At 34.0% G+C, this 27,934-nt stretch overlaps 3 protein-coding genes across 5 annotated transcripts; 1 reads left to right on the forward strand and 2 right to left on the reverse strand.

Moving 5' to 3' along the window:
• Positions 1 to 3,132: 3,132 nt before the first annotated feature.
• Idh3b (isocitrate dehydrogenase [NAD] subunit beta, mitochondrial) lies at positions 3,133 to 9,544 on the reverse strand. Its single transcript, XM_065366794.1, has 9 exons — positions 9,355 to 9,544; positions 9,049 to 9,123; positions 8,815 to 8,910; positions 8,611 to 8,727; positions 4,285 to 4,491; positions 4,046 to 4,210; positions 3,753 to 3,962; positions 3,521 to 3,676; positions 3,133 to 3,446 (listed from the first exon to the last, which is right to left on the reverse strand). Exons 1-9 carry the CDS (start codon positions 9,385 to 9,387, stop codon positions 3,366 to 3,368), a joined length of 1,140 nt encoding a protein of 379 aa, XP_065222866.1. The 5' UTR covers positions 9,388 to 9,544; the 3' UTR covers positions 3,133 to 3,365.
• Positions 9,545 to 9,955: 411 nt separating this feature from the next.
• LOC135847315 (serine/arginine repetitive matrix protein 2-like) lies at positions 9,956 to 22,982 on the forward strand. 2 transcript variants are annotated; one of them, XM_065366784.1, is made up of 12 exons: positions 9,957 to 10,097; positions 10,216 to 10,385; positions 11,100 to 11,178; positions 11,263 to 11,516; positions 11,595 to 11,728; positions 11,973 to 12,298; positions 16,477 to 18,013; positions 18,109 to 18,295; positions 21,664 to 22,008; positions 22,105 to 22,263; positions 22,363 to 22,493; positions 22,695 to 22,982. In XM_065366784.1, the coding sequence occupies exons 3-12, from the start codon at positions 11,122 to 11,124 to the stop codon at positions 22,844 to 22,846; spliced, it is 3,282 nt and encodes a 1,093-aa protein (XP_065222856.1). In that variant the 5' UTR covers positions 9,957 to 10,097; positions 10,216 to 10,385; positions 11,100 to 11,121; the 3' UTR covers positions 22,847 to 22,982. The 2 variants fall into 2 exon arrangements, with proteins under 2 accessions (XP_065222855.1, XP_065222856.1); XM_065366783.1 differs by having other exon boundaries at positions 9,956 to 10,385.
• Csl4 (exosome component 1 Csl4) lies at positions 22,495 to 27,164 on the reverse strand. 2 transcript variants are annotated; one of them, XR_010559146.1, is made up of 7 exons: positions 26,969 to 27,164; positions 26,766 to 26,890; positions 26,614 to 26,688; positions 26,361 to 26,534; positions 26,185 to 26,266; positions 22,910 to 23,134; positions 22,495 to 22,789 (listed from the first exon to the last, which is right to left on the reverse strand). XR_010559146.1 is itself a non-coding variant. In XM_065366804.1 (6 exons), exons 1-6 carry the CDS (start codon positions 27,018 to 27,020, stop codon positions 23,022 to 23,024), a joined length of 621 nt encoding a protein of 206 aa, XP_065222876.1. In that variant the 5' UTR covers positions 27,021 to 27,164; the 3' UTR covers positions 22,495 to 23,021. The 2 variants fall into 2 exon arrangements, 1 of the variants encoding a protein (XP_065222876.1); XM_065366804.1 differs by having other exon boundaries at positions 22,495 to 23,134.
• Positions 27,165 to 27,934: the final 770 nt, after the last annotated feature.

Here is a 27,934-nt window from a genome sequence, read left to right on the forward strand (position 1 = left end):
TGAAGTCAACATTTGAAAAAAAACAACAGAAATTTATTTTCTATTTTTTAATAATTTTTTATAGAAAATATCAAAGACCAAAAAGTCTGGTTGATGAATAATTTTACGATTCTGATTCAGAAGGGCTGGATTAATAAAAGAATTTACTCGTAATTGCAAAAAAAAAAAAAAAAAAAAAAACTTTAATTCAGTTGAAGAATTTTAGTTATAAAAAACTGAACCAACGTAAGTATACGTAGGTAGGTGCCAGGTGATTTTAAAAAATGGACGAAATCTCAAAATTAGGTATTCAAAAATTAATGACTCGGTCATTTCTCTCATGAAGAAAATTGAAATTCAAAAATTCTCATTTTGGATTATGATGTTTTTTAAACAGTCCTTCAATTTTCATACTTAGTACATATTTTTAATGATTTTTTTTTGTCTGTATCAAAAGGCCAAAAGGGATCATCAAATTTCAAAAAATTATTCTTGTCTTATTTCAACCTACTCGCAAGAAAACCTCTCAAAGTGTCTGTCTCTGATTTGAACGGGAATCAGGTTTTTGGAAATAGCATGAAAATTTCCTGAAAATTTCAAGTTTTTTTTTTATGTGTGTAGATATCTATTTAGTTGGTAAACATAAGTTGTTTTTTTTTTTTAGAATATTATAAAGCTTAAGCTTAATTTTCAAAACTTTGCCAAATTTTGAAGCTATAATTTAAAAACTGCGAAAAAATTCGCCATAATCGGATTTGGTCAAAATGTAAAATACCTACCTATGTTAAATTCGATCCTTCCAACGCACCCCTCGCATTCGCCCCCCAAATCTCCTGAAAATCGAAAAAATCGTGTGACATTGGTTTATTAGGTTTTTTGATTTCCTGAATACGAAAATCAACTCATTTTTTTTAAATTCAGCCGGTTCCACACTTTCATTGGTTACAAAATTTTCTGAAAATTGAAGACAGATTGGAATTTTAAAATTTAGGAGCAAATTCCATCACGAAAAGTTTATCATCGCAAAATACACATCACAAAAATGGATGCTTTCAGTTTTTTCTTTTTTTTCCTTTTTTTTTTTTTTTTTTACAAATTTTTAGTATGCAGCTCTGAAATTTGGCAATCGTTTGAGAGTTGAGTTTTCACAAAAAGCTCAACTTTGAACTTCTGAATTTTTGGGTAAAAAATTTTTAAAACTACTCTATTACCTACTTTTGCAGTTTTTCTTCCAGTTTGCAGTAGTCTCAAGCAATTGAATTCTAAAGCTGGAAATCATGTCGTGATTTCAACTGCTGAAAAAAAAAACAACCTCCATTACACTTATATATTCAGAGGAGGATTTCAAATAAATCAGAATTTTTGGCAAAAAGCATGATTGTTCTGAAACCTTTTAAACTAGAATCTGAACTGCAAGGATTCATTTTTCGATTTTTGGTGTTTTTTTTTTTAATTTTGAAAACGCTTATTGTTTTTCAAAAATGGCCACGGTCCCTTTCTGAAATAAAGACATTTTTTCGTTGAAATTTCGGTAAAAATTCGTCCTTTGCTTGGTGTATTGATCTTCCAAAATCAAATTTATCAATTCCTAAGCAATCTTGACACATTTTGGAATTTTGTCCTAAAGACCCTTTTTTTTCTTTCAGGGCAGGTTTATTTTGAATATCGGAATCACAACTGTGTCCCTTTCAACTTTACGTTTTTGTGACCGGTGTGAACTAACTTTTCATGTCATCATTCATTTCCAAGCTTTTAAAATAAATTAATCACCCCTCCATCGCATGGTAGGTAGGTATTTCATCACTAAAAGTAAAAATTTGATACTTTTTTTTATTCGCTCAGTTTTTAAAATTGAAAATTCAAATTTTTATGTCATTTTCACATCTTAAAAAACGGACCTAATTTTTCCTGTAAAAATGAAAAATTTTTAATTTTGTTTCAAATTTGTCGGAAAAAATTGACAAAATGAAAGGTAGTTGGTCTATAAGTAGGTGCTTGTTCATTAGAATTTTCCAGAATTTTAAGAAATACCAACGGATTGTCGAGACTCAAGAAGGATACAACTTTTTCAGTCAAGAAAAATTCTCTCAACCAATTCATCCATACCATCTATTATATTAAATCACTTATCAATTCCTACAATTTGTCATTAATTTTCCCAAACACTGACAGGGCATATTCAAAATACCGTTGAAAGTGCACCTAATGGGTAAAAGAATTCCAGAAGACAGTAGAGTCGAGGTGAAAATAGGAAATTTAGGTAATATAATGTTAATTTTTCGTAACAATGATTCTAAGCGGAAGTTAATTGTCGAGGCAACGAGTCCAAGTTTAGACCATTGCATGATTAATGATCCTTTCACAATAGACTGTTCTGGAAACAGGGACCAGATAGCAGGCGTTATTTGTACAATAGTAGGTTATTTTTCTGATAATTTTACGTTTTTAAATTTATTTAAATGTACGCAGGTATTTAGCTACATAGCTACCTTGCAAATGTGACCACATTAATTTTTTTTTCAATCTACATTTTATTCCAAAACATTTATGGGAATTTCACCAATGCCACATGTAAAAGTTTAACGCAATCCAGTTTGCATTTCATTAAAAAATGATTAATCAACTCGTCATTTCTGAATCCACATTCGACGTGTTGGACCAATCCGGCGCCAGGGTAGCTGAGGGACGCAAGGCATCCTTTTGTTAAGAAGATAACCAGTGTACATCAGGAGCGAGTCCATTTTTCGCCTATGCTAATTACGATGATCAGGGAATATCTGTAAATTGTTCGGATATTTACAGACATCTTATTGATTGCCTATCGGTCGATATATCGAAACTTAATCCGTACATTAATCCTGAATTCAAAGTAGTCGAGATGAGTTTTGCCAACAATGTTGCCATATGTATGTACGATGTAGGTACCTAGGTAGTAGGTATTATGCTGAAACATTCGTCAGAATTTATAATTGTTTCATTCAACATAATTGAAATTTTTCATCGAAGTATCTAATTCAGTCGAGTCCTTTACCCTACCTATTCCTGAAGAAATTATTTTTAATCAACCAGTCGATTGGATTTTGAGCACTGACGGTTTAAAATAAACCTCCTAATACTAATCGCGAGTAGAGTAAATTAAATCGTTAATCGAAATACGTGAATTATTTTGTATTTTTTAGATAATGTTTACATCGATGATTCGTCTTATACGAGACAAGCTCGCCGAGATATAAATTACTAAAACACATGATTATTATGGTATAATTGCGGGCAAAATGACAAGAGTATGTAACTTGGATAAAAATGTTAGCTAGGAACGAGAGACGAAAAAAAAAAAAAAATTATGAAACGAAATGAACTAATATTCAAGAAAGTCGTCTATAAAATTACTGACTATGCAAATTATTGATCACTGCGATAGTGAATTCGTCGGTAGTAGCGTGTCCGCCGATATCCTTCGTTTTTGTCTGCGAAACAAAAAATAATAATTAGTACACGAGCTCGTTGAATAGCCCCTTCATTTTTAAAAATTTATGCTTACTATTCCAGCTTTCAATACGGTATTGACGGCGTTTCTGATCATATCGCCGTAATACTGTAAATTAATATGGGTCAACATTTTAGCTGCGCATAAAAGCAAGGCAGTAGGATTGGCGACGTTTTTACCGACAGCTTCAGCGTACGAGTGTCTCGCGCCCTGAAAAAAAAAGGTCATTTTTAAGTAAATATAGGACAATAAAAGAATAGACAAAGGCAAAGATGGTAATACGAACCGGTTCGAATACAACGCAGTCGGGACTGTAGGATGCTCCGGGTACAATACCAGCTCCGCCGACTAAACCGGAAGCTAGGTTATCGACAATATTACCGTAGAGATTAGGCATGAGTAGAATATCGAATTGATAAGGGTTGGATACCATCTGCATGGTACAATTATCAACGATCATCGTTTCGAATTCAATTTTCGGGTATAATTTGCTGATCTGCGAAATGAAAGTTGGGATTAATTCGAGATAGATACGAAATTACGAATGATTCGTTCAGCAGAATGTAATATTGAACCTACTTCTGTACAGGATCTAAGAAACAAACCGTCGCCTAGTTTCATAATATTAGCTTTATGAACGGCGGTTACTTTCTTACGATTATTTCTAATAGCGTAATCGAAAGCGAACTTGGCGATACGTTGAGATCTGGCAGCGGTGACTATTTTCAAACATTCGACGACACCCTGTATGAAATTTTTGATTAGATAATGGTCGATGTTATGGGAAGACAATTCGATATAAAATATGAATTATGTACTTTGACGCTTTCGTGTTCCAAAGCTGAATATTCGCCTTCGATTTGTTCACGAATGATGACTAAGTCGACATTCGAGTGACGTGATTTTACTCCTGGTAACGATTTCACGTGCACGACATTGGCGTACAAATCTAAAGCGCGTCTCAGTTTCATATTGAGCGTTTGCAATTCACCAGTCCGACTGTAATCTGGAGTAGTCAATACACCCTGTAAAAATGCAAAAAATATTATTCTCCTGGTCGCATACTATTAGGATAAATATGATCAATGTTACGAAAATAAGAAACATAAGGGAAAGTGCTCAAATATCGCCATCTCAGGTTTTTTTTTTTTAGATAAATGCAACCTGGCAAGCTATAGATCAAATTTACTGGCTTCAAAATCATATCAATTAAGAGTAGACAGTTTTTCGCATGTCTTGAACATCTTATTTTTAAAAAAAATATCATCGCGAGCGAAATTTATTTTTGAAAAATGAAATTTTTTGAAGTGACCAACCAAAAAAGGTCGATTGGAAAATAAAGAAGAAAATTTCACCAATTTGACCTAGAATGCTGATAGTTGGTTTATACCCGATTTTCGACCGGCCCAATTGATTAGAAACGATTTCGAACCATTTTGAGAAGTTCTGGAGCCTCCAAAAAAATTTTTCACGTTCAAATTTTCGCAAAATTTTACCTAAGCAAGTTGCAAAGCTAAAATTCATTTAAACCCCTAATTTCAATATGCTGAGTCGACTAGAGGTAGTTTCAGGCCACCTCAGAGCTTCCAATAATTTTTTGGAAATTTCAGTTTCCTCAAAAAGGTTATAAAATCTATCGAAATGAACATCAACTCCCGACAAGGGAACCTCTTGAGGTGTCACACTCCGATTTGAACGGGACCGCGATTTTTGGAAAGAGCATAGTCTAAAACCCTCAAAACCAAATTTTCAGCCGCCCAAGTTCATTTTTCGATTTTTGGCGAATTTTTGAAAATTCAAAAATGACTGTTTTTGGCGATTTACGCCTTTTTTTAAAAAGTACGTACTTGATCAATAAAAATGGTCGAAATAAGTCCCAAAACTAATATTAACTACCCAAATCCAAATTTCACCATTTCCAGCCATTCTGGAGCCTCCAGCGCGATTTTTCAATTTCTCCAGAATTTTGAATTTGCTTCAGAAGGCGTGAATATGCAGTTGGGCAGCTAAAAATCGAGTTGTACATTACACTCGACCTGTTCAACGAGTTTATCCACATTCGAGCTGATTTTGAGAGTGACACCTCAAAAGTGGCTTTTTGACCAGCTTTTTTCAAAATTAAAAAATCCAAAAAATCAAAAGTTTCTCGTTTGTATGGAAATTTTTGAAATTCACGCGGATCGCTGTATTTTGTCCAAAACTAACCCCCAAAATCAAAATTTCACAATTTCCAGCCATTCTGGAGAGCCTCCAGCGCGATTTTCAATTTCTCCAGAATTTTGAATTTTCTCCAGAAGACGTGAATATGCAGTTGGGCAGCTAAAAATCGAGTTGTATATTACACTCGACCTGTTTAACGAGTTTATCCATATTCGAGCTGATTTTGAGAGTGACAGCTCAAGAGTGGTTTTTTGAGGTGTCACTCTCGCTCCAAAACGGCTGGAAAAATGGTAGAATTTGCGCTCCGGGTGTTAGTTCTTAAAGAAATACAGCAATTCGCGCAAATTTCAAAAATTTCCTCACAAACGTTCATCTTTTGGTTTTTTGGATTTTTTAATTTTGAAAAAAGCTGGTCAAAAAACCATTCTTGAGGTGTCACTCCTAAAATTGGCTCAAATGTAGATAAACTCGTTAAACAGGTCGAGTCTAATACACAACTCGATTTTTAGTAGTCCAACTGCATATTCACGCCTTCTGGAGCAAATTCAAACTTCTGGAGAAATTGAAAACTCGCGCTGGAGGCTCCAGAATTGCTGGAAATGGCAAAATTTGGATTTGGGGAATTAATATTAGTTTTGAGACTTATTTGGACCATTTTTATTGATCATGTACGTACTTTTTAAAAAAAGGCATAAATCGCCAAAAACAGTCAATTTTGAATTTTCAAAAATCGAAAAATGAACTTGGGCAGCTGAAAATTTGGTTTTGAGGGTTTTAGACTATGCTCTTTCTAAAAATTGCGGTCCCGTTCGAATCAGAGTGTGACACCTCAAACAGGTTCCCTTGTGAGAAGGAAACCTTAGATTACCTTTTACAAGTGTGTAGTAACCAGTCTGACCCAAGTTTTGTTCTCAAAAGTAAGAGGACTCCTAGAATAGTCCGCCACAAAATTTATAGCTGCCCAATCGCAAACTACAATTTCCACAGTCGTCTAAAGGTCTAAAAAAATTTTATTTTTGGCTAATTCCATCAATAAAAGAAATGAAAAAAATAATATGTAAAATAGTAAGAAATATAATTCTCATGGATATCAAGCGTAAAAAAATCGTGGGGCCCATGAGATATTTTTTGGGCCTCAAATATTTGAAAAATTGTCCAAAAATGGTTTTAAAAAATGTGATTGGGTAGCTACAACTTGGGGAATTATCTTTTTTAGTTTTTTAGTTATAAATCGAGTTTTCTGAGGTTTGAGCGCAATTTTGGGATTGCGAATCCGAAAGAGTATTTTTAAGGGCCAAAATTTTCAAAAAATTGCTTAAAAATGGTCTTGAAATGCGATTGGGCAGCCACAACTTTGGGTATCGTCTTTTCTAGTCACAAGTAGAGTTTCCTGGGATCTGAGAGCGATTTCGAGTCTGTGCATTCAAAAGGGTATTTTTTGAGGCTAAAATTTTGGAATCATCAGAAACTCGACTTTTGGATAGAAAAAACGATTCCCAAAGTTTTTGCTGCCCAATCGCATTTTTCGGCTATTTTTGGACAAATTCGAATATTTGAGGTCCAAAAAATATCTACCTCTTGGACCCTATGACTTTTTGACACTTGATAGATCCTGGGAATTATAATTTTATTGTTTTAGGCATATTTTTCAAATTTTATGCTGGTGAAATTGGTGAAAAATCAAAAATTTTAAAACACTTGGACCTTCTGGGTCTCATAGTTTCGCGATTGGGCGACTATAAATTTTGTGGCAGACTACCTTAGGGATCATTTCATTAAAAAAAAAAATCGGGCCAAATCGGTTACTGCACACTTGTGAAGTTCTCTTGTGAGGTGAAATTTCAACATTCAAAAATTTACTGGAGGCTGCAGAATTGCTCAGAACGCTTGGAAACCGTTTCCATTCAATTCGGGAAGTTGAAAATAGGGCACATACCAAATTTCAGCTTTTCAGGTCAACTTAGTAAAATTTTGATTTTTTTCATTCTTGGCCCATGATTTCATTTTTTAAAATTTACCAAAAATCGAAAAATGCACTTCAGCCTCTGAAATTTTGTATGATGGTGTATTTTTGCATGCTCTTTCGATTTCACTTTGTCCGGTTCAAAATATTTTTGCCGGTTGGGATACCTCATTACCTCCTTCATAAGGTGATTTCAGAACAGGTGACCATTTTTGGACGAAGTGAAAAAAGTATGCTAAACCTGAGCACTAAAACTATTTGGTCTATTTCCGGTAATTTACATAGTATAAGAATATCATCTAGAAGTAGTATAAAAAGCAAACACCATACGCCCTTTTGCAATTACGTAATAATTATTCACGCCATGACTACACCTATACCTATCAAAGATGACAAGATCGTATCAAAGCGGACATATTTTTTTTCAATTTCATTTCATCTCAGTATACTTTTGGTGTTGATTTCGTAATCGTAATACCCAGAAAACCCCAACTTCCTGCAATTTACAGCGCGTTGATTGCTATATTTAAAGATGAGTAATTTCAAGTTGATAATTTCAACGATGTTGAACATTCCCTTACAAATCATCCAAGTTCCCAAAATACCTACTCGGCTCTGAATTTTTCCATTTGAACACAAAAGTGGCTAGTTTACATTAGATGAACATTACGTTCGAAAAGAAAATAGCAAGAAAGTAATTAATGATCAAAGACAGGTATAGGGGGTAGAAAAGTATATCCCTTTTTCTATTCAAATGAGACAATACCGTTGGCCATTCGGCACGTCTCGCAAAACAACGGCGCCCAAATGATCACGATCTTCTAACGTCGTACCATAAACACAAACAAGTTCCAAGAATTGACCTTTGTAATTTGGTGGTGTACCCAAACGAACGTCCGTCACGAGTACCTAACATAAAAGTGGTTCAAAAACAACTACCTTCGCAATGGACGTGGAGGTGAGGCGGCGGGGGTTCGCGACAGTAACCGTTCTTTGAAAAAGAACAATACAATACACTTACTTTCAAGCAGATACCATTTCGAGAAATCGATGCTGCTACATCTTCTAAGGGAGCGCTAAGCGTTTGTTGAATTTCGGAGAGGAAAAACATCTCGAATTCCACCGGTACTTGAGCAGCCTAAAAATCAGTACACGGATAAATAACCCCTCGAACTAATTCTTACGAATAATGCGATATATTTCTTTATCTGATTATAAAATTTACTTTGAAAACTTCTAAAACTGAATGAACCAATTCTGGTCCTACTCCATCTCCAGGGATCAAAGTGCATTTTCTTTTCTTGTCTGCACTCGATTTATCCTAGGGGGAAAATCCATGGTAAATTATTCACGTATGATACGATTTCAAAGAATCGTTGATAAGATATCTTTCGATTAAACCGATGAAATCGTATGATTTCAAAAAATGAGAAGATTTCCTCGTTGATGAAATACTTACACTTGACACGCAGGCAGTAGTATGAAGATTTTTATTACAACTGATGCTCGATAAAGGGGTAAGGTTTCGAATCGCCTGGAATCATAAAAATTAACCTATATGAGTATACATGTCGAGTTTAAATGAAGGGCAAATGGTAATCTATGAAATGCATCCAAACTCCAAAGGAGTAACCTTTACAGGATGCTATTTGAAATATAATTAGCTCAGATATAGAGCACAGTGCGAGAATTTACGAGACAGAAACATTTCTGCGAAGGGAAGCAAAAATAGTTGGAATTTTAGAGACATTTTTACAGTACTCACCGTGTATAATAATCTGCTCCGTGAAAACGCCATTGTACATTAGAGTTGATAATACAATTAACTATAAATGGACTATAAATACACTAAAATTTAGGATGGATTAGATTCCAAAACTGACAAGATCACGGGGATTTACGAAACGAAACTGAGAATTTGCAATTTACAAGTTCATCCGTTCTTTATCAAAAAAAAGGAAAAAAATTTTATTGTTTTCGTTTTCAGCATTCTGGCTATTCGGATTATTTTCAGCATTTTTGCCTTCGTTTATTTTGATAGGATACTTTTTTAAACCACTAAAATTCTTTCGAAAGGCGTGAATTTAGCTTTAAATTATTTATAAAAGCTCGATAATTCTATTCCCGTTCATATTTTCCCCTTTCAAGCTCGTAAATTGAGTAAAAAAGCGCCAATTCCGAGTAATCAGGTAGGTATTAAAAATAGGCATTCGAATTCAAAAAGGCAACCATGTGCAACGTTTCAAACACATCGCTACAAGGCAACACTGTGTTACACTCTACCCTCCGCTCCTCGATGTTGTCACAGTCTCGCGCTGTGATTGGTTGGCGCGTCCAACAAGGCGGAGACTTGGCATTTGTTGCAGTTTTGTCGTGATCGCGAACGCACTTCGTTGCATTTAATCACGTATGCTCCAGTTTTGTCAGTAGTTATTTCGCTCTTATCGTAAGACATTGTCGCTTAATTCGTTCGTCGTATGTCTCATGTGAACTTCAACACGTTTTCGAGTAATTAGCCCCTTATATACCTACCACGTGATTTTTTTACTTCGAGGTTAAATTATTATTGTAGTTGGTAAAATGGTTCACCTTTTGTGATTTTTTTCGCGTATGCTAAATGCTACAGAACTATATTCTTGAGACGATCGTAGTGATTGTAAAGCTTAAAATCAAATCGTATATTCGGTAGTGATATTTAACAAGTGATTAGTGAAGTGTTGTTGTGTGCTATCAAGAATTCTGTTATCTTGCGAATACCCGCAGTCATCTTTCATCTTGGGCTTTTCATTTCGAGTGGTGAGTGTTTATTTCATCGAATTCTCTAATTGATAATTTCCCAGTCTACGAATGTAATTTTACAGAATCGTTAGCTTAATATTTTATTCTACTTTCGTGTTCTCAAACTCAAAAAACTCCTATCGTATGTGTGTCTATTCTTAAATTTTCGCCTGAAACACCGTTGTTCTGTTCATGTAGATGATACGAATATCGTAAGGGTCAAATGATTTTTTATATGCTCGTGCGAGTAATTTTTAATTATCGCCGGTACTCGAACTACCTATATGTATTGCGAATTTTTAATCTAAAAATAATCCGTACTGAATAGCCTACCTAATCGGTGGAAAATTTTTTGCCTCGGAAATAATTCGGTGTTATATTCAAGGATTTTATCATCCGGTCCGTCGGTTAATTTTTTGTTTAGTTTTTCATTTAGCTGTCGTTTGCATTTTTCTAAACAGTGCTGTCGTAGCATGATAAAAATCATTTTAGCTTATCTTTAAACGCGATAAAATTCCGAGTACCTAGATAATCTTGGGTTTCAAAACGACTAGGTAGGGCAGTGCAGACGTATACATGTGTTATTCAGCAGATGTGGGTATAAATGACGATAATACTCGTAGTACACTACGTATACTGAAAGGACTTCGATGTTAGAGGAAGTGGTTCTTTATCGAATGCGTTATACATTATATCTAATTTACTATTGTGTGATGTGTATTTTTGTTGCAGGTTTGTTTGGAAAATATGAGAAATGAGTTCCTCACGAATTGACAGTTTGAGTTCTGTTTATTTACCTGCGCAATCGCCGGTTAGTTTTTCATTGGAATTGGAAAATTCGCAAATACCTGAGGATTGGTTTTCTAAATTCAGTAATGTATGCTTTTTTTTACAGTTCGACGATTACCAGGAAACGGTAATAAGCAGTTTTTCGGACGGAATCAACAATCATGACGTCAGCGAATCGGATATAATTTGGACGAACGATGATAAACCCATCTTGACACCTGAAATTACACCCTGGCCTTTGCCTATTTTCCACCGAGAGCCAGAATATCCGCAAAGGACCACTTTGCTGAGTATGAAGAGAAGGATGATCTCGGATATACCGAAATCTGAACCAGTTGTTACCAAAACTAACCCTTTTATGTAAGTATTATCCGATTGACGGGTGCGTCGATTTTCTTCAAAACAAATAGTACTATCGAACAATATACATTATTTCAGATTTAAAGATAAAGACGATAATTTATGGAACGAGGAGTTACCAGATACACTTTTAGTATCGCCGCGTAAAGAAAATACGCCCGAGCCTCTTCCTAATGACAACGCGTTATGCAATTTGGACGATGACAAAACCAGTAAGTACTAAAGTACCGACTGAAAAACGAACGTTTTGAGAGAAAAGGTGTTTAAAAAATCACCTGTCATCTAATTCGTCCCCGACACCAATACCAATAATATCGGTTCGAATGGCGTTCTACTAAATCAATTACGATATATTCGTGAAAAAAAACACCACCCAGTTTTAACACCACGTAAGGTGATATGATTTTTTACTAATCGTGTCGTTTTTGTTTTTTGTTTTTTTTTCTTCGTCTATAGATTTAAAACTCGAGTTTCAAGATCTTTTTGGGGACGTGCCAGTGGACGACATCGAAGTCGATGATGTTACCAAAGAAGACGCCGCCTTCTTGGATAAATTGATCAACGATCTTAATGTTTGCGAGCCTGGTCAAGATTTATTCGCAAATGATACCAGAAACCAAGTCATTGCCTCAAAGTCCGGCAGTTTTAACGAGATATCTTGCAATATAAATCAAGGCGCGGCCGCCGATTCCGATTCGCAGTCAGCCATCAAGACGTTATTGAAGAACGAATCGTTTCAAGGCAATTTCGCTATGAAGAAGTCGACCGAAATTTTATCTCAGGTGAGTCGACGAAATCATCAGAAATAGGATTAGTTTATTGTATAGAAATTGGAGGAGAGTTTTGGGTCGATGATACACGTTTCAATTTGATTTTGGATTGAGGGGGGGGGGTACTTTTTTGAAACCTTTAACTCGAACAAACCTTGAGTAAATTTTTTTGAAAATTGTTCCAATTTTTTTTAGCAGATTTTTGAAATGAATTTTGTGAAGGATTTTAAATTCTGGGATTATTTTATTGATGGGGGAGGGGGAGGGGTTGAAAATACAGCGAACCGATCTTCAATAGTGCATGATGACGAAATATTGATTTTTTTCTTGCAATTCTTGATTTGCGATTGGAGGGGATGGAGGAAGAATCTATCGCTGCTGATTTGAAGTGAAAAAAGGACAATAATGTTGCCCTTATCTGAAATTTTTTGACAGCTTCAAAAGTTTAGAATCAATTCTTTAAAATTAGATACTTCGTCGATTTTAATTCTATGCATGTATTTTTGAGTCCGAACAACCCTTCTCCCATTGCCCCTTTTATGGTATGAAAATATTTTTTTTAATGTTGTCGTTTTCCTTAAATTGATTAACATGTACTGTTTTTCCTCATTTTTTATTTAAACTTTGACATTTACCCTTCATTCTCTTCTAATTTTGATATTTCTTTCGTTTTTCTCTGTTTTGACCATCAGAGAAACTGAATACAATTTTAGTACTTTTGCCCTTGAATTTATTACTTTTAAAGTCCTTTTGATGGTTCAAGCATAAATTTTCAAAATCTGTTCTCTCATTTCTAGTTTTAAATTTTCTCCAGAGATTGAAGAGGTACCTAATTAGCATAATTTTTTTGGAAATATTTTCTAAGAAGTCCAGAATTTGAATGTTTTTGAGAGAAGAGGTTAAAAAAACGTACGCGGGAGCAACAATTTTTCAAAACACAAGACACCCAAAACAATTTAAATCTGATTATTTCCATTTGAAAAATTTATTCAATAGAGAATTTTTTTGAAGTATGTAGACAAAAAAAAATCAAAGGATCGTCCAAAATACACCACGAGGACAAATTTCAAAATTGAATTTTCATTCTTCGATTTTCAGCAAATTTTTGAAAATTTAGAAGGCTCATTTTTCATTAGCAAAAAAATCAAAATTTGATCGAATTAGGTTAGAAGTACAAAGTTTGGTTTATATCTGATTTTCGATCCCCCATAAATTGATTGGGAGTGGTTTCCAGTCATTCTGAAGCATTTTTCGGAATTTTTGGAAAGTCCAATCTTGGAAAAATTGTTTTAAAAGGAGTCATCAATAAATGAAATTTTGTCCTTATAAGCTGCGATCCTTTGTTATTGTGGAGAAAAATTTTCGATCCAATTGGATCCAAATTAATTCGGGTTTAAAAAAGTGTTCGTCCGTATTTAATCAAATTTACATGATATGGAGATCCAATTGCATCGAAATATGATCCAAGTGTGCCTCATTACATTTTTAGATCGATTGGATGAGTTTTTTTTTAAAATCTGGATTGATTTGCATCCATTTGCGAAAATAGAAAATTTTCAACCTTGAAAATTGTTGATCTTTCCACTAAAATACTTTTTAAAATGTTCAAAAATTTACTGTTTAGACCGAATTGCTCAAAATTCTCGCTTTTTGGCAATTTTCCAAAAGTCTGCCTTTTTTCTATTTTCTAAATCGAACTGTGAAAATATTTTCTATTTATTTTATTCTTTTAGAATTTTGATTTTTATTGACCAGAATAAATGTTGGATTCTACACCCCCTCCTTTCCCTCCCCGCTTTCTCCATTAAAATGTTTGAAAAAAATTACCTAAAAATTTTACTTTTTGATAAAAACTGCTCACAAAAGTCTTGCTTTTTGTCAAAATGCCATAAAATGAAATTCTTATTTGTTCTCTTGTTTTTAAAATTTCAATAACTTTTCGTGATTTTGGCCTGAAAATTTTTGACTTGAATCAATTTAGACTGAAGCGTCTCCCTCTACCTTTTTTCCATATTTAAAAACAAATTTTAAAATTCTCATTATTTCCCTTTTTCAGGATTTTTTCTTTACATATTTTTGACATAAAACGTGGTCGAATTAAATCGTTTTCGACTCAAGCGTCTTCTTCTGCATTGAAAAATAATAAAATATCGCAGTAAGTCTTACTTTTTTGACAAAACTGTCCTAAAGTCATGATTTTTAATGAAAATTACCAACAGGTGTCAGTTTTACCTCTTTTACATTTTTTTTTAAATCAAACTAAAAATTTTCTATTCATTTTAATTCTTTTAAAATTTTGATTTTTTCGTTCATTTTGACCTGAAAAATTGTCTCCCCTCCCCGCTTCAAGAAGTCTTTTACTTTTTAAATAAAACTGCTCACAAAAGTCTTGCTTTTTGGCAAACTGAAATTCTTATTTGTTCCCTTGTTCTTAGAATTTTAATATTTTTTCGTAATTTTGGCCTGAAGAATTTTTAACTTGAATAAATTTGGACTGGAGCTTCTCCCTCTTCCTTTTTTCATCTTTAAAATCAAATTTTAAAATTCTTATTTGTTCCCTTTTTTTTTAGAATTTTTCAACTTTTTCTTTGCATACTTATTTTGACATGAAAAATTGTCGAATTTAATCGTTTTCGATTCGGGGATCTTCTGCATTGAAAAATTTGAAAATGTCGCAGTCTTACTTCTTTGACAAAACTGCCCAAAAGTCATGATTTTTGATAAAAATTACCAGCTAGTGTCAGTTTTTTATCAAAACTTCAAAGAAATTTTTTTTTCATGTTTCAAATCAAATTTTGGAGTTCTTAATTTATTCTTTTCTTTCTAAATTTTGATATTTTTTCCATTTTTATCATTTTTGATAACGAATTTTGACCTGAATAATTTTCGACTTGAATAAATTTTGACTCAAGTGAGCCCCCCCTCCCTCTTTAATTTGAATGTTTTATATAATCCTATGAGAATTACTGATGTCAAAAACATTGAAGATTTAATCAGTAAATTTTTTGTTGGTCGTTTTTCTTTTTAAATTGACTGATGTCGACATTTTCTTTTTGAATGGATTTTTTATGTTATTTAAATTGGCCTTTTCCAATTTGAAACTGTTTTTATGATCATTTTAACATTTTTTGCCATATTTTTGGGCATTGTTTCTACATTGTTTTTTTTTTAATCTTTCGTGCAATTTTAATGATGTTTTATTTATTTGCAATCTTGGAAAAATTTTGCTCTCGTTGTTCAATTTTTTCGTTGTGTTTGAACTGGCAGTTCGTTCTATTGATATTTTTTTCTGTAGTCAAAAACAATTTCTATTTCGCTTTCTCCTTTGCTTTTCATCGCCCTTCAACCCATCAACCTTCCCCCCCTCCCGTTAAAAATCATCGTTTTTTGCAACAAAAAAAAGTTCTTCAACAGTTTTTGAAAATTTATTGGTTACCTATGTTTTGATTTTAAAGTTATCGATTCTTGACCATGAATTTTTCTATCGTTGAAATTTCGAGATAAGTTTTATCTCAAATTTGAGGAATTATTATGGACAATTTTTGAATATGGATATTTCTTCCGTGCGTATGAATTGACTTTTTTCTGTAAGTACCTGTTATTTTCCTGTTTTATATGTTTGGTGTATGGCTCAAAATACCCAAAAATGGACCTTTCTGAAAGAAGCAGATTGTCGTTATCGCTGTGGAAATTTCATTTTTTTTATTCGGCTCGTAGCGTATTAAAATTTCGATTTTTCAAATTTATTTTCGAAGTAGTATCTCGAATACGAAAATAATTTTTGAACTTGTTTTTCATTTGTTTTGGGCTCTTGAAAAATAAGTTTCTGGCCTTTTGAGTATGATACAATTCTCTGTGGTTAAAAATAAATCACCCATTTACCCCTGTACTTCCAAGTTCCACGTGGCACGTTCATTATGAATTTTAGTCTTCTACCCCCTCCTCCCCTCCTCCTCCGATGTCTGGCGACAATGAAGGCGCGAATCTAGAGAACAACTTTGTTAAAAGCCAGATAACCTTGTCCAGTTCTCCCTCCTTAATTCTTCCTGCACGTATTATTCACATTGTTCGTATGAAATGGGCAGAAAAACGACAACGAACCGCTGTAGTTTTTAGTTTCGATAAGACTTTGTTGACATTTTAACTTCGACTAATGTTTTTCCATTTTGTTTTTTTTTTTTCGATAACAGATCGACCGAATGCACGTCTGTTTCACCGAGCATAACTATTGTTCTTCGACGATACCTTTCAGTTCTACCGAACGTTCAGTTCCTAGCATACGGGTTGCCGAGCCTGTTTCCGTTGAATGCATTTTACAAGACTATAAAAAAGTCGAACCAGTGATCTCCAGTCCGCCTGCTGGTTCGCTGAATTTGAAGATACCGCAGATAGTTTTACCGCAGTGTTCTCCTTCTACGTGTAAATCGATTCCGTCGCCATCTTCGGGTAAACAGATCAAAGGTGGCAAAAATCATCGTGCTGCTGTGAAAAAAGCCAAGAAAACGATGCAGCCGAAATCCACCACAAACAAGTGCAGTATGATGCTGAAAGATGATCCTACCTACGAACCCAATAGTAGAAACCGACGATCATCTGGTAAAAAAATTAAAAAGCCAAAAACCAAAGACGATTGTTTTTCGGCTGCGCTTGTATCTGCATCTGCATTTGCACCTGTTACCCCATCACTCGAACGCAAGGTTGCCAAAACTCCTGAGGTACGATCACAGTCATCTTTCAGCTGCGAACTGAAATCTAGTCAACGTATTAACGTCGTCAAACCTCGAGTACGGTCTCCAGTGGCTGCTTCGGCGATTCCTCAATTCATCGGTGTAGTTGGCAAATACGATCAACGACAACCAGTGGTCGAATCGATTCCGGTGGTAAGATCGAATCCACCTACTCCTCTCGCTAGTCCTACCCGAGAAGACATGACTGACGATTACGACGAATTGAAAACTCAAGACTCGCGTCAACCCGAAACTCAATGCAGTAACGTTGACTCAACAATCGTCGAACCAGTTCAGCCATCTGTCGAGGAAGCAGCTCCGCAACCGGCGAAGAAAAAGGTCATCACGTTACAAGATTACTTGAAGAAACGGACTCCCAAATGCGAACCAGAATTCGAATCGTCCAATTCGATGGCTGATATCGTCGTTCCAGCTCCAGTTCCTAACGTCGAAGAAATACTGAAATCGATTGTGAAATCAGAACCACTTCCGGCGATCCCGGTCACAAAAGCATCGCCGACCAAAAAACCCGCTGCTGATAAACCACCGAAACCGAAACCGATCGCGAGATGCGAACCGATTCGAAATACTGCCTCATCGAACTTGAAACCAATCGTGAAATCACAACCAAGACTGCATCCTGAGACACTGAAAAATCGTGACGACCCGAAAATCAAACCGGCCCAGCCACAAGATCCAATACACCGCAAATCAAACTCTAAACCACGATCTCATCCAACAACCGAATCAAAACCATTACCACGCAGACCGGAAACGATATCGACGCCGCTCAAGTTGACTAGAATCGCCATTCCTGAAAGATCTACGTCTGCACATGCCCGATCAAATTCTTTATCGCCGAATGAGACCTCTCAATCGTCTGATTCGTGCGATCCGTTCAGCTCATCCGGTGTTTCGAGTTATCAGAATTCTTCAATGTCCAGCGCCTGCGTGTCGCCTGTTGATGAGAAAACCAACGATACCAAATGTTCTGATAGTGGTGAGTTTTTCGATTAATTAGACATGTATTTTCATTTACTCGATTATCTGTGCAGGTTTGAAGTAATGCTGATTTGTGTTTTCATGTTTGTACAGAAAGGATAGCGGAGAAGGTGAAACCTGTGTTGGAAATACCATTTGCTGTGAATAAAGAATTGCTTCGTAAAGATGATCGTAGTTCTAAGAAATATAAACGTAGAAGAGATAAACATCGTCGAAGTGATTCGTCTTCACGTAAACGTAAACTTTCCGACAGCTGTTACGAAGATGACTCCGATTGCAGGTAAGAATTTTGATAGAAAATTTGACAAAATAATTTGCTAAAGTTATTTTTTAAATTTTGGGTGTATTCTGAAAACTAAGTTGAAGTTCTTTTTGACGAATTTGTCTTGGTAAAAGACGAAAAAAATTCGGAAAAAATCCCAAAGTGTATGGATTAGCTCTGAATTTTGTTTTGTCAGCAGAACATCCTTATTTTAATTGAATTGAGGTAGCGAAGTAGGTGGTCTTTGTTTTATTGGTCAGTTCAGTTGCTTTTAAAATTAGTGAAAAATTTTTCCAGCACTGACTCGTCACAGGGTGTTTTAAAAATTCGCATGAAAACACCACAACGTGAAAAAAATCAAAATTTTTTGCCCAATTTTTTAAAGACTTAGCTTTGTATTTTTTAATGAACCATTTTTCATTACAGCAATCAAAAAATTTCCATATGTAAATTATTTTGCCGAGAAAAATTTTTAACCATTTTTTTGAGTCTGAAAATTTGAAAAAGCAAAAGATGCGAAACCAAAGAAAATTGAATTCTGAAATTGACAGAGAAAACCCCCAAATTCAGATTCTGGAAATTCGAAAAAGCAAAGGATAAGAGATTGAAGAGTTGTTTTGAATGAAGTACATAAAGGTTTTGAATACGTATCTGAAAAAGTGAATGAAAAGAAGCCAAAGGAATTGAGTTCCGAAATTGATAGAGAGGAAAGACCCTAAATTCTCTCTCTCCTTCCCACATTAGAATTCATAGAATTTTTTTGGGTTCTAATTTTAGATCAAGTATAGATTCTGAAAATTTGAAAAGGCAAAGGATACGAAACCAAAGAAATCGAGTTCTGAAATTGACAAGAAAGGATCCCAAAATTCCCTCTCTCCTCCCCACATAAAAATTCCCAGAATTTTTTTGAGTTCTAATTTTAGATAAACATAGATTCTGAAAATTTGAACAGGCAAAGGATACGAAACCGAAGAAATCGAGTTCTGAAATTGACCAGATAGGACCCCAAATCCCCTCTCTCAACTCCTATGAAAATCCCAAAACAATTTTTTGAGTCATTTTTTTGAAAAATGGAGTAAAAACTGAGAGTAAGAGGGAAAAGGAATTGATTTCTAGGATGGACAGAGAGGAAGGCCACCCCATTTTTTTTTCAATTTTTTTGGATTGTTTCTTTCTCTGAATCACTCACACATGAAAAATTTAAAATAAACGAAATTCTAAAATAGAAATTTTCTGGATTTTCGAGATCTTTTTTTTTTGAATGTTTCGAAATTTTTCGTATTTTTAAAAAGCATTTTTCAAAATATAATAATAATTCTGAAAATTTGGCAAGAAGCAGAGAATCAGGAATGAACTTGATTGAGTTAAGGGAGAAAGGAAGGATGCCAGACTCCCCCTCCACCCCCAAAAAAATCCAAATTTTAACGATTTTGGAAGCATTTATTTTGAATGGGCCACTTTTGATCTAATTAGCATAAAATTCTTGTGTATTGTTTGAATGTTTATTCGTAAAATTAGGAAATTTTTCAATATTCTTTTAACCTTTTTTCACAATTTTTTAAAATTGTTTTTCACTACTTTTTTCAAAATTATCATGATCAGAAAAAATTTTGTATGGCTCATTCAAAAACTTTTCAAATTATTCGCTTGATTTTTCGTCTTGATTGTTTTGAAACCAATATTTGGAGAACATTTTGAATCTTTTCTCTGCAGCGTAATATATTTTTAAAATTTGGAGTAGGGTTTTCCTTGCTTTTTCAATTTTTGAATTTTGTTCTGAAATCAATTACCGAAAAAATGATTTTTATTCCCGAGAGAAAATTATTGGATCTAGTCAGATCCAATCAGATGTTTCCTATTGGTTCAGATCAGGTCTGAACAGATCTCATTGGATTCATGAAATGTTCAGGTCTGTTCAGAGATTTGGTCAGATCCAAATCAGGTCCCTCCTATTGAATATTATCAGGTCTGAACTGCTCTGATCCGATCGAAATTTTGTTTGACCAGGACTGATTAAATGCAATAAATTTCTCCTGGCTTTCCAAAATTTTAAATTATTTTCAACGTTGTTGTTTCTCAATTTTTCGAGTTGTTTAAAAAAAATAACACATTCTAAACATTTAAAAAAAAAAAAAAAAAAGATCCCAGTTATTAAACTGATAGAGAGATAATCTTGATTTTTTTTTTTTACTAGTTTAACGATTTTTAAAACCTTTTTTTGAATCCTCAATTTTTTTTCGAGTGTTTTTTTTTGTTTCCAATTTTTTAAATCATTTTTTTTATCTTCCAATGGTCAAAAACTTGTCAATGTTTATTTTTTTTCAGAAAATGTTTCAATTTTTCAAATTACGTATTATTATTTTTTAAAAACATTTCTCAAGTTTTTCTATCGATTTTTTCGATTTTTTCGATTTTTTCTCAATATTACCTATCTAAAATACTCATAGTTAGATGGGTAGAGGTATTGTGGCGATAATGGCGATTTTTCGTTCGTAATTTTCACACGAGTCGGCAGAAGAACATAACCAGTATCTGAAAGTTCTCATTTTTATCTTTCACATATCGACATTCGTTATCTATCGTTCGGGTACGATACATTGTTTGTTTTCCTCGAATTCTCGAGTGTAATATTTTAGCCTTTTAAAACTGCTTTTTCAAGTCTAATCTTGTGCTTACTTCATTTCCGATGGAAACTCGCAAATTATTGGGACATAAAAATCCCCAAAGGTACCTAACTACTTGGAGTATTTTTCAGTTTTTTTTTTTAATTTTAAAAATTTTTTTTCAACCGACTCAAACATGGTAAAATTGAGAAGAGACTAGGAAAAAAAATAGACTAGTTCTAAAATTGTTGATGGTAGGAGGCAGGATCTCAAAAACTCCAGATTAGATTTGTTTAATTCGTGAACTATTTTTTCGAGTATCTAGTTTAATTTTTTTGCTCAATTCTCTGAGCTTTCTTCTCGACTTCTTGAGCAGCAGAATTTATTGTGGTGGTTTTCAATTTTTCATTATTTGAACAATTTTTTTATTTTCAATAAATGACTAGTCTTTTTTCTAATGAACCATTTTCCAATCCAACAATTTCGAGACCTTTATCGATATTTTCTTTGATTTGCCATAAATTCGTGTTCGCAAATTTTCTCTACGGTTGCGTCATGAAAAAAAATTATTCTCGGACGTCATTAGTAATTCGATGACGCGATGACTCATTTTTTATTAGTCAAGATTATGAGACTTTGAACCGGTTTCAATAATATGCCAAAACGATTACACTCGTTTTATAATAATTCTAAATCCTTTCATTACGATCTTCCTAGAAAATATTGTCTCAGTTTGAATACTTAAATATTCTAACATCTGTTTGTTTTTTGTTTTTTTTGCAGCGATTATTCAGACAGAAAACGTTCGCGGAAACGTTACGTTTCCAGTTCATCTTCAGCATCGTCTGAAAGATCTTACCATCACAGATCTCACACCTCCGAGGGCTCCATATCACCTCGACCATATTCGAACGGTTTCGATTGGTATCCTCATCAGCAGGAAAGAGTTCCTGAGCCGTACGTGTACTACCAAAACTTCAACGAAATGCCGATGCAAATTCCGATGCCTATGCCAAACATGTATTACCCTTCACTGCCGCCTCCTGTCTCGTGCCCGTGGCCAGATTACGGACCTTATTATCCTACCTACGGTGCTCCGAATATGCCTGTTCCTTACGTGTTCAATGGGTAATTTAAATTCATTTTTAAAAAACCCCTCGCTCTGTGTGTGCCAAAATATGTATTGACTAGTTTGGCTAACACGAGTTGTTTTTACATTCGTAGCCATCCCGAGCCTACGGTCGATGCCGGCGAAGTCGAAGTAGACAAGCGTGTGTTATTCGTTGGCAATATCGAACCTGACATTACCGAGGAAGAGTTCGAAAGACGGTTCAAAAAATACGGTGCTATACGCGAAGTGAAGCTGCATTTTCGCGAAAACCAGTAAGTACTCGTACATTGGTATCTCGAGTCTCGAGATGAAGGATTTTGCTGGTTTTACGTACGAAAATTAACATCTCGATTGTTTTATTTTTAACGCAGAAATAATTTCGGTTTCGTGTATTTCGCCGAAGAAAGATACGTTAATCGGGTAATCAAGCACGGTTGCGACGATGACGATTTACCAACTCATTACAAGTTAGGCCGTGGTATGAAAAAGGAACGTGTCGCAGGTAATTAAACGAATTTTTTAATTAAATATGTATTATTATTATTGCTGTGTATATGTATAAAGGTTGTACAAAGTTATCAAAATTAGGAGTGTGTCCGCTTATCAGAGTTATCTTAATTGTTTACGTTTTAATAACCCGATTACGAGTATCTCGACATGTGTGGGTAATAATTATGTAATTTTTTTTTCTATCTGTTGGCAGATCGACGCGCCTTCGTATACGAGAAGCAAATACCGGTGCCGAGTTTTCCTACTCCTCCTTCTAGCAGTTATCACGAAGATCCGTATAATTTGAAACTAGAACAATTTAAAAGTGATTTAAGACAAAAGAAATTCAACGATAGGTATAAGTAGATAGAGATACTATTGCTAGATAGATAGCCACCAATAATACGTTCATACATGTACTCAACTTACCTGTTGTACAAATTCTCGAAGGCTGATTTTATTATTATTTACAATACAGTATCGTTTTTTTTCCATTTTTATACCTATTGCGTTGATTTTTTTGAGATGGTTTTTGTACGAGTTATTCCGGAACAGCGATCTCTTCGGGAACTATTCGGGCTACTTTTCGTAATTCTTTGTTGTGAGTTTTTGGACATTGCATTTCAGTCCAACTGATTGGTATCATTGGGATTCCTGAAACAAACGATACAAAGGGGTATTTTCAAAACCGAGGTGAAAGAACAGTTATTATTTGGAGGTGCGAGAAGTTGTGCTGTGGTGGTGGGAAGAGGGGGGATTCAAAAGATTGTGTGAGTATGTGAATTTAATTTTTGAACGGAAGAGAAGAAGACTAATCAGAGATTTGGAGAAAAATATCCTGCTTTCGAAGGTAACGCGAACTGAAATTCAAGATGATTGTTTCTGCAATTTTCCAAGCACAGGTAAGTAATTTTCAATCACATTTTTAACAAACATCAACTTTTAAATTTACCTACCTATATAAAAAAAAATCAACATGAGAAATAAAATCGAAAAATTGATATGAAATTTTACAAATTGGAAAAAATTTTGAAAATTACCGAAATATTTGCAAAATTTATTTGAATTGTTGAAAAATTATGAAAGTCATCAGAATGTGACTAAAAAATTAACCTAACAGAAAAACATTAGAACATACAAGAGTAAATGTGATGAAAATAATCGAAATAATGGGAAAATATTTCTGAAAAATCGATGAAAATTTTCGAAATGAAATCAAAATACTTCAAAACTTTATTAAAAATTTGCTGAAATATTTTGAATAATTTTTTTTTTAAAGCTCGGATTGCTTTGAATTTTTGATTTTAACGAGTTCACAAAATTTGGCGATTCATTTCCCTGAATTGGGAGTCATTCTCACGATGTTTTTCACAATTTTTATTCAATTTTAAGATCATTCAATCGAGTATTTTAATACCTACCCCAATTAGCAAAATTTCAGGTGCCAAAGTTCATTTTTGGATCTTTGGCGAATTTTGAAGTTAATTTGAAAAATTCAAGAACGCCTTTTTAAGGACGATTTTCAAAATTTGTCATGAAATAAATTTTTTTTGAGAAAAGAGAACCTATATGAATAATTTATATAGTTCAACCCATTCTGGAGCCTGAAGAGATTTTTTAATTTTTTCCAAAAACTTCAAATCGACCTGGAATGGCCGAAAATATAACTTTGGCCGGTGCTCATTGAGCACTCTCTCGGCCATTTTAGTCGTTCATCCTCAAAAGTCGAGGAATGTGAGTCCAAAATTGAATTTTTCATCAATTTGTAAATTCCAGAAAAGTGGGAAAAAAGTGCATTTTTAAAGAGCTGGTATTGAGCAGGATTTTGGGCAAGATATTGTCTGGTGTGTCTAAAAGACCACTCAATTCAAAAACAATATTAATTTGGTCTTTTCAAAGTTCCCAGAAATTTTTCTAGAATTTAAAAATTTGTTGGAAATTTACTTTTGAACTCACACTCCTAAAATTTCCCAATAACTGCTTTGTTTGGAAAATGAAAAAAATCACTGGAGGCTCCAGAATGTCATCAAACTTAAACTAATAGTTCTCTTGTTGACATAAGCGAAATTATTTTATTCGCGTAGGATCATTTTACTCGAAAAAAAATTAGATTCCATGAAAAAGTTTGAAAAACGTCCTCAAATAATCATCTTTTTTAGATTTTTGAATTTTCAAAAACTCACCAAAAATGTGGAACTGAACTTAAACGCCTGAAATTTCGGGTTATGTGACTTTTAGGACATGAAAATCTAGCGTGGTTTCGTTTAAATAGGAGATAGGCGATTTCAAAATGCTTCCTCTACTAGGAAAATTGAAAAGGACTTTTTCAAGTTACCTATTCAATTTTTTCAAAACGATAAAACAATTTCCAGCCTTTCAAGCTTGACAAAAAAAAAAAAAAAAAAAAAAAATGGAGCAAATTCTTCCAAATACGTTTATGGTTTAATGGTTTATATTTTCGAGGGAAAAAAAGAAGAAAATCTTCCTCCACTTCCCTCTCTTCCAATAATGTCACAATTTTTAACGAGACTGTTGAAACATGATTGAGAGAAATTTTTCAAAGGGCTTAATTTTGTAAAATGAATGGACAGTATTACTTTTAAAATTTTGGAAAATTACAAAGCAATTTTTTTTAAATTTATCAATTCCAGTTCTGCAGTGATTTTGATCGAAAAAACATAGGTACCTATAAATGATCTAGCTCCAGCAGCCAGTGCTGAAAGAATCATGAAAATCCAAAAACGTAAATGTAAACGTCGAATTTTCGAAACTAAAAACCCGCAAGAATTGATTTATGAACATTTTTCAATTTATTCCAAAACCAGAAACACAAAATATTTCATGTTTCTTTGATTATATGTTATTAGGAATCCTTTGTTTTGATTTTTGACAGTGGTTTTTTTTGCCATTTTTGCTGAATTTTTCTAGAATTTTTGCCATTCAATGTTTCTTGACCGAAAACTGGTCATTTTAACTTTCTGAAATCCTAATGGCAATCATTACACACTGAATTGTTGCCAAAATTCATCGATGACGAGTTGAAAAATTAAATTCAAATCCTAGAAAACTGAAAAAAAATCAAAATATCAGTCCTTCTCCATCGGTCTCTTGTCAGTTTGGTTTACGAAAAAAAAATATATATCAGAACGTAGATATCATAAAAATTCGAATGAAAAATGTATTCAGAGATTTATTGTCCATTACCATGGTGGATCCTGTTCTTGTTTTTGAAGGAAAAGAAGGAAAAATGACTTTAAAAAATAAACTCTAGTTCAAACCTACCTAAGTTCAAAAAATACATACCTAAAAACAAGCTAGGCAATTTTCGGAAATTTTCATGAACATATTTACCATCGAAGGGTTTTCTTTTCAAGTTTTAAATCAAATTCATTTTTGAAATAGATTCAATGTCCTTGAAATTTGAAAAACCTCTTTAGAACCGTATCCTTTCTTCTCCCTAAACATTGACGTCATCTTCGTTTGTTCATATTGCAGACATTCTCTCGTTTAAAAAAAATAGGAAGGGGGAAGGTAAGTATTTTTGAATTAGAGCTCTCAACGTAATCAAATCAAAAAATTTTGCACATTGACTTTTTATGAACTTTTGCGCCAAAAGGTTATGTTTTCAAAGAAACGATATGGAAAATCCCCTTACACCTCTCGCCATAATTAAACTGCACCTGAATCTGATTTCAGATACCAACCTGCTTCGCTGTAGGCAATCACAACTCCCAATTCGTTTTCAGCCGTTGACAAATGATAGGAATGTATTTCAGTCATAGGTAACTAAACGTTGAAATTAAGGAGACCAATCTAATCCTTCGTATCTTGTCAAAATCTCTTTTTAAAAAAACACATCATGGTTTCGAAAAAAGGATACAACTCGTGCTAGAATAATATCACCAGGACGAAAGCATTTATACATATCGATGTGATCCTTCTCCGTAGCTCTTATATCTTCTTTCCTTAAAATAGCTCGATAAGGTCTGCTCAGCACCGTATCTCCGATGCATTTGATTAAACATCTACAAAACCTCTGAGTTAATACCATAACCTGAGAAAAAAATCATAAATTCAGTCAGTAAACTGTGACGAGAAATAATTGAACATCGAGTACTTCGGAATATGATTACTTTAGCAGTAACGATGTCCCCTGGAGCTGGTACCACACTTTGCTCATTTATACCGTGAACTTCGACTATTTTATTCTAGAAAAAAAAAAAGAAACAAACACTTATCAAAGAATCGACATTAATTTACCGGTGAATTTGCAGATATGACTTACATTGTTATCTGAGGAAGCTTCGTTTATTTTTACTGTGCCTAAGATAGATGCGTGAATATATCCATGATGCTCGTAAGTACCGTTACCGCTGACATGGTCTTTATCCATAAGACATAGTCTTTGACCTAATTAAAAAGAAAAGAAATGTATTAATCAGATAAATCTACTAGTGATTCGATCGACTTTTGCTTTGAAATCATTACCTGGTACACAGATGAGAGGTTTATTTTGAGAGGATGCTGCGGTAGCACTCATCTTGCTGAGATCACGAAGAACTAGAAGAATGTTACCCTTATTTTGTATTGTACATAAAAAATAAAGACTTCAAAGTTCAACAAAAATTTCAAAGTTCAAAAAAAAACAAAAATATTTCACGTGCTGAACTGAAATTGATAAGAAACAATGTTTCTCATCTTAAAATTTTTTTCATTACTTTTTTACTAAAAGTTTTTAATTTGTGCAACACTGTAAAGAGAATTTGACTTCGGCCAATCTGTAGTGGGTAGGGGGCGTGCAGGGAACCGCTACGTACTGCGCCGGAACGCTTCTCGCAGATGAGTTACGTATCCGATCAATATATATAGAAGAAGCTGGGCTACCAAAAGTTGCCCAGTGTTGGCTCTTGTGATCTGATGCTACTATTCCTAAATCCGTCCAGTGCTTCGAGCCGAGAACGGTAATGAGAATAATTGGTGTCGGTCTTATTGAGTAACGCTGAAGAGAATAATACATGTATGTTTATGTAATTGCACAGATATTAATTATAATAAACGTATTATTCTGTACATGGGTTTTAATTTGTTATAAAAATATTATCCGTTGAACAAATCAGTGTATCCTCCTCGTGGTTATTAACGTCCGCATCCGGTCAATAACCGTACTAGAGGTACACGTATGTCGTAGGTCTACCTCCTACTTCATTGGCGCTCGACAAAGGCACGGATTTATTTTTTACAAATTAATGAATTTATTGAGAAAATCGCCCACGATTAATAAAAAATTAATCCAACAACGTGAGGCTTAAAAAATCAAAGTATATTTGATAAAGTATTATTTCTTTGCAATAAAAACGCAAAAATATCCGAACAAGAATTTATTCTTGAAATTGAACAATTAAAAAATTAATCAAAAACGGATAAAAATAATACCCCGCGTCGTTCTTTAGTGGA

This window comes from Planococcus citri, chromosome 5 (assembly GCF_950023065.1).
Source record: "Planococcus citri chromosome 5, ihPlaCitr1.1, whole genome shotgun sequence".
NCBI lineage: Eukaryota > Metazoa > Arthropoda > Insecta > Hemiptera > Pseudococcidae > Planococcus > Planococcus citri.

What these genes read in the sequence shown, in the direction of transcription:
- Csl4 (XM_065366804.1), bottom strand. Translation starts at nt 27,020, where the DNA reads ATGAGTGCTACCGCAGCATCCTCTCAAAATAAACCTCTCATCTGTGTA. An exon ending in AAGCTTCCTCAGATAACAAT is followed by an intron (nt 26,689 to 26,765) that starts GTAAGTCATATC and finishes TTTTTTTTCTAG; the next exon opens with AATAAAATAGTCGAAGTTCA. An exon ending in GATTGCCTACAGCGAAGCAG is followed by an intron (nt 23,135 to 26,184) that starts GTTGGTATCTGA and finishes CGTTTGTTTCAG; the next exon opens with GAATCCCAATGATACCAATC.
- Idh3b (XM_065366794.1), bottom strand. Translation starts at nt 9,387, where the DNA reads ATGGCGTTTTCACGGAGCAGATTATTATACACG. An exon ending in CTACTGCCTGCGTGTCAAGT is followed by an intron (nt 8,911 to 9,048) that starts GTAAGTATTTCA and finishes TTTTCCCCCTAG; the next exon opens with GATAAATCGAGTGCAGACAA. An exon ending in TTCTTAGATCCTGTACAGAA is followed by an intron (nt 3,963 to 4,045) that starts GTAGGTTCAATA and finishes TTCATTTCGCAG; the next exon opens with ATCAGCAAATTATACCCGAA.
- LOC135847315 (XM_065366783.1), top strand. Translation starts at nt 11,122, where the DNA reads ATGAGTTCCTCACGAATTGACAGTTTGAGTTCTGTTTATTTACCTGCG. An exon ending in ATTTACCTGCGCAATCGCCG is followed by an intron (nt 11,179 to 11,262) that starts GTTAGTTTTTCA and finishes TTTTTTTTACAG; the next exon opens with TTCGACGATTACCAGGAAAC. An exon ending in GTTCCTTACGTGTTCAATGG is followed by an intron (nt 22,009 to 22,104) that starts GTAATTTAAATT and finishes TTACATTCGTAG; the next exon opens with CCATCCCGAGCCTACGGTCG.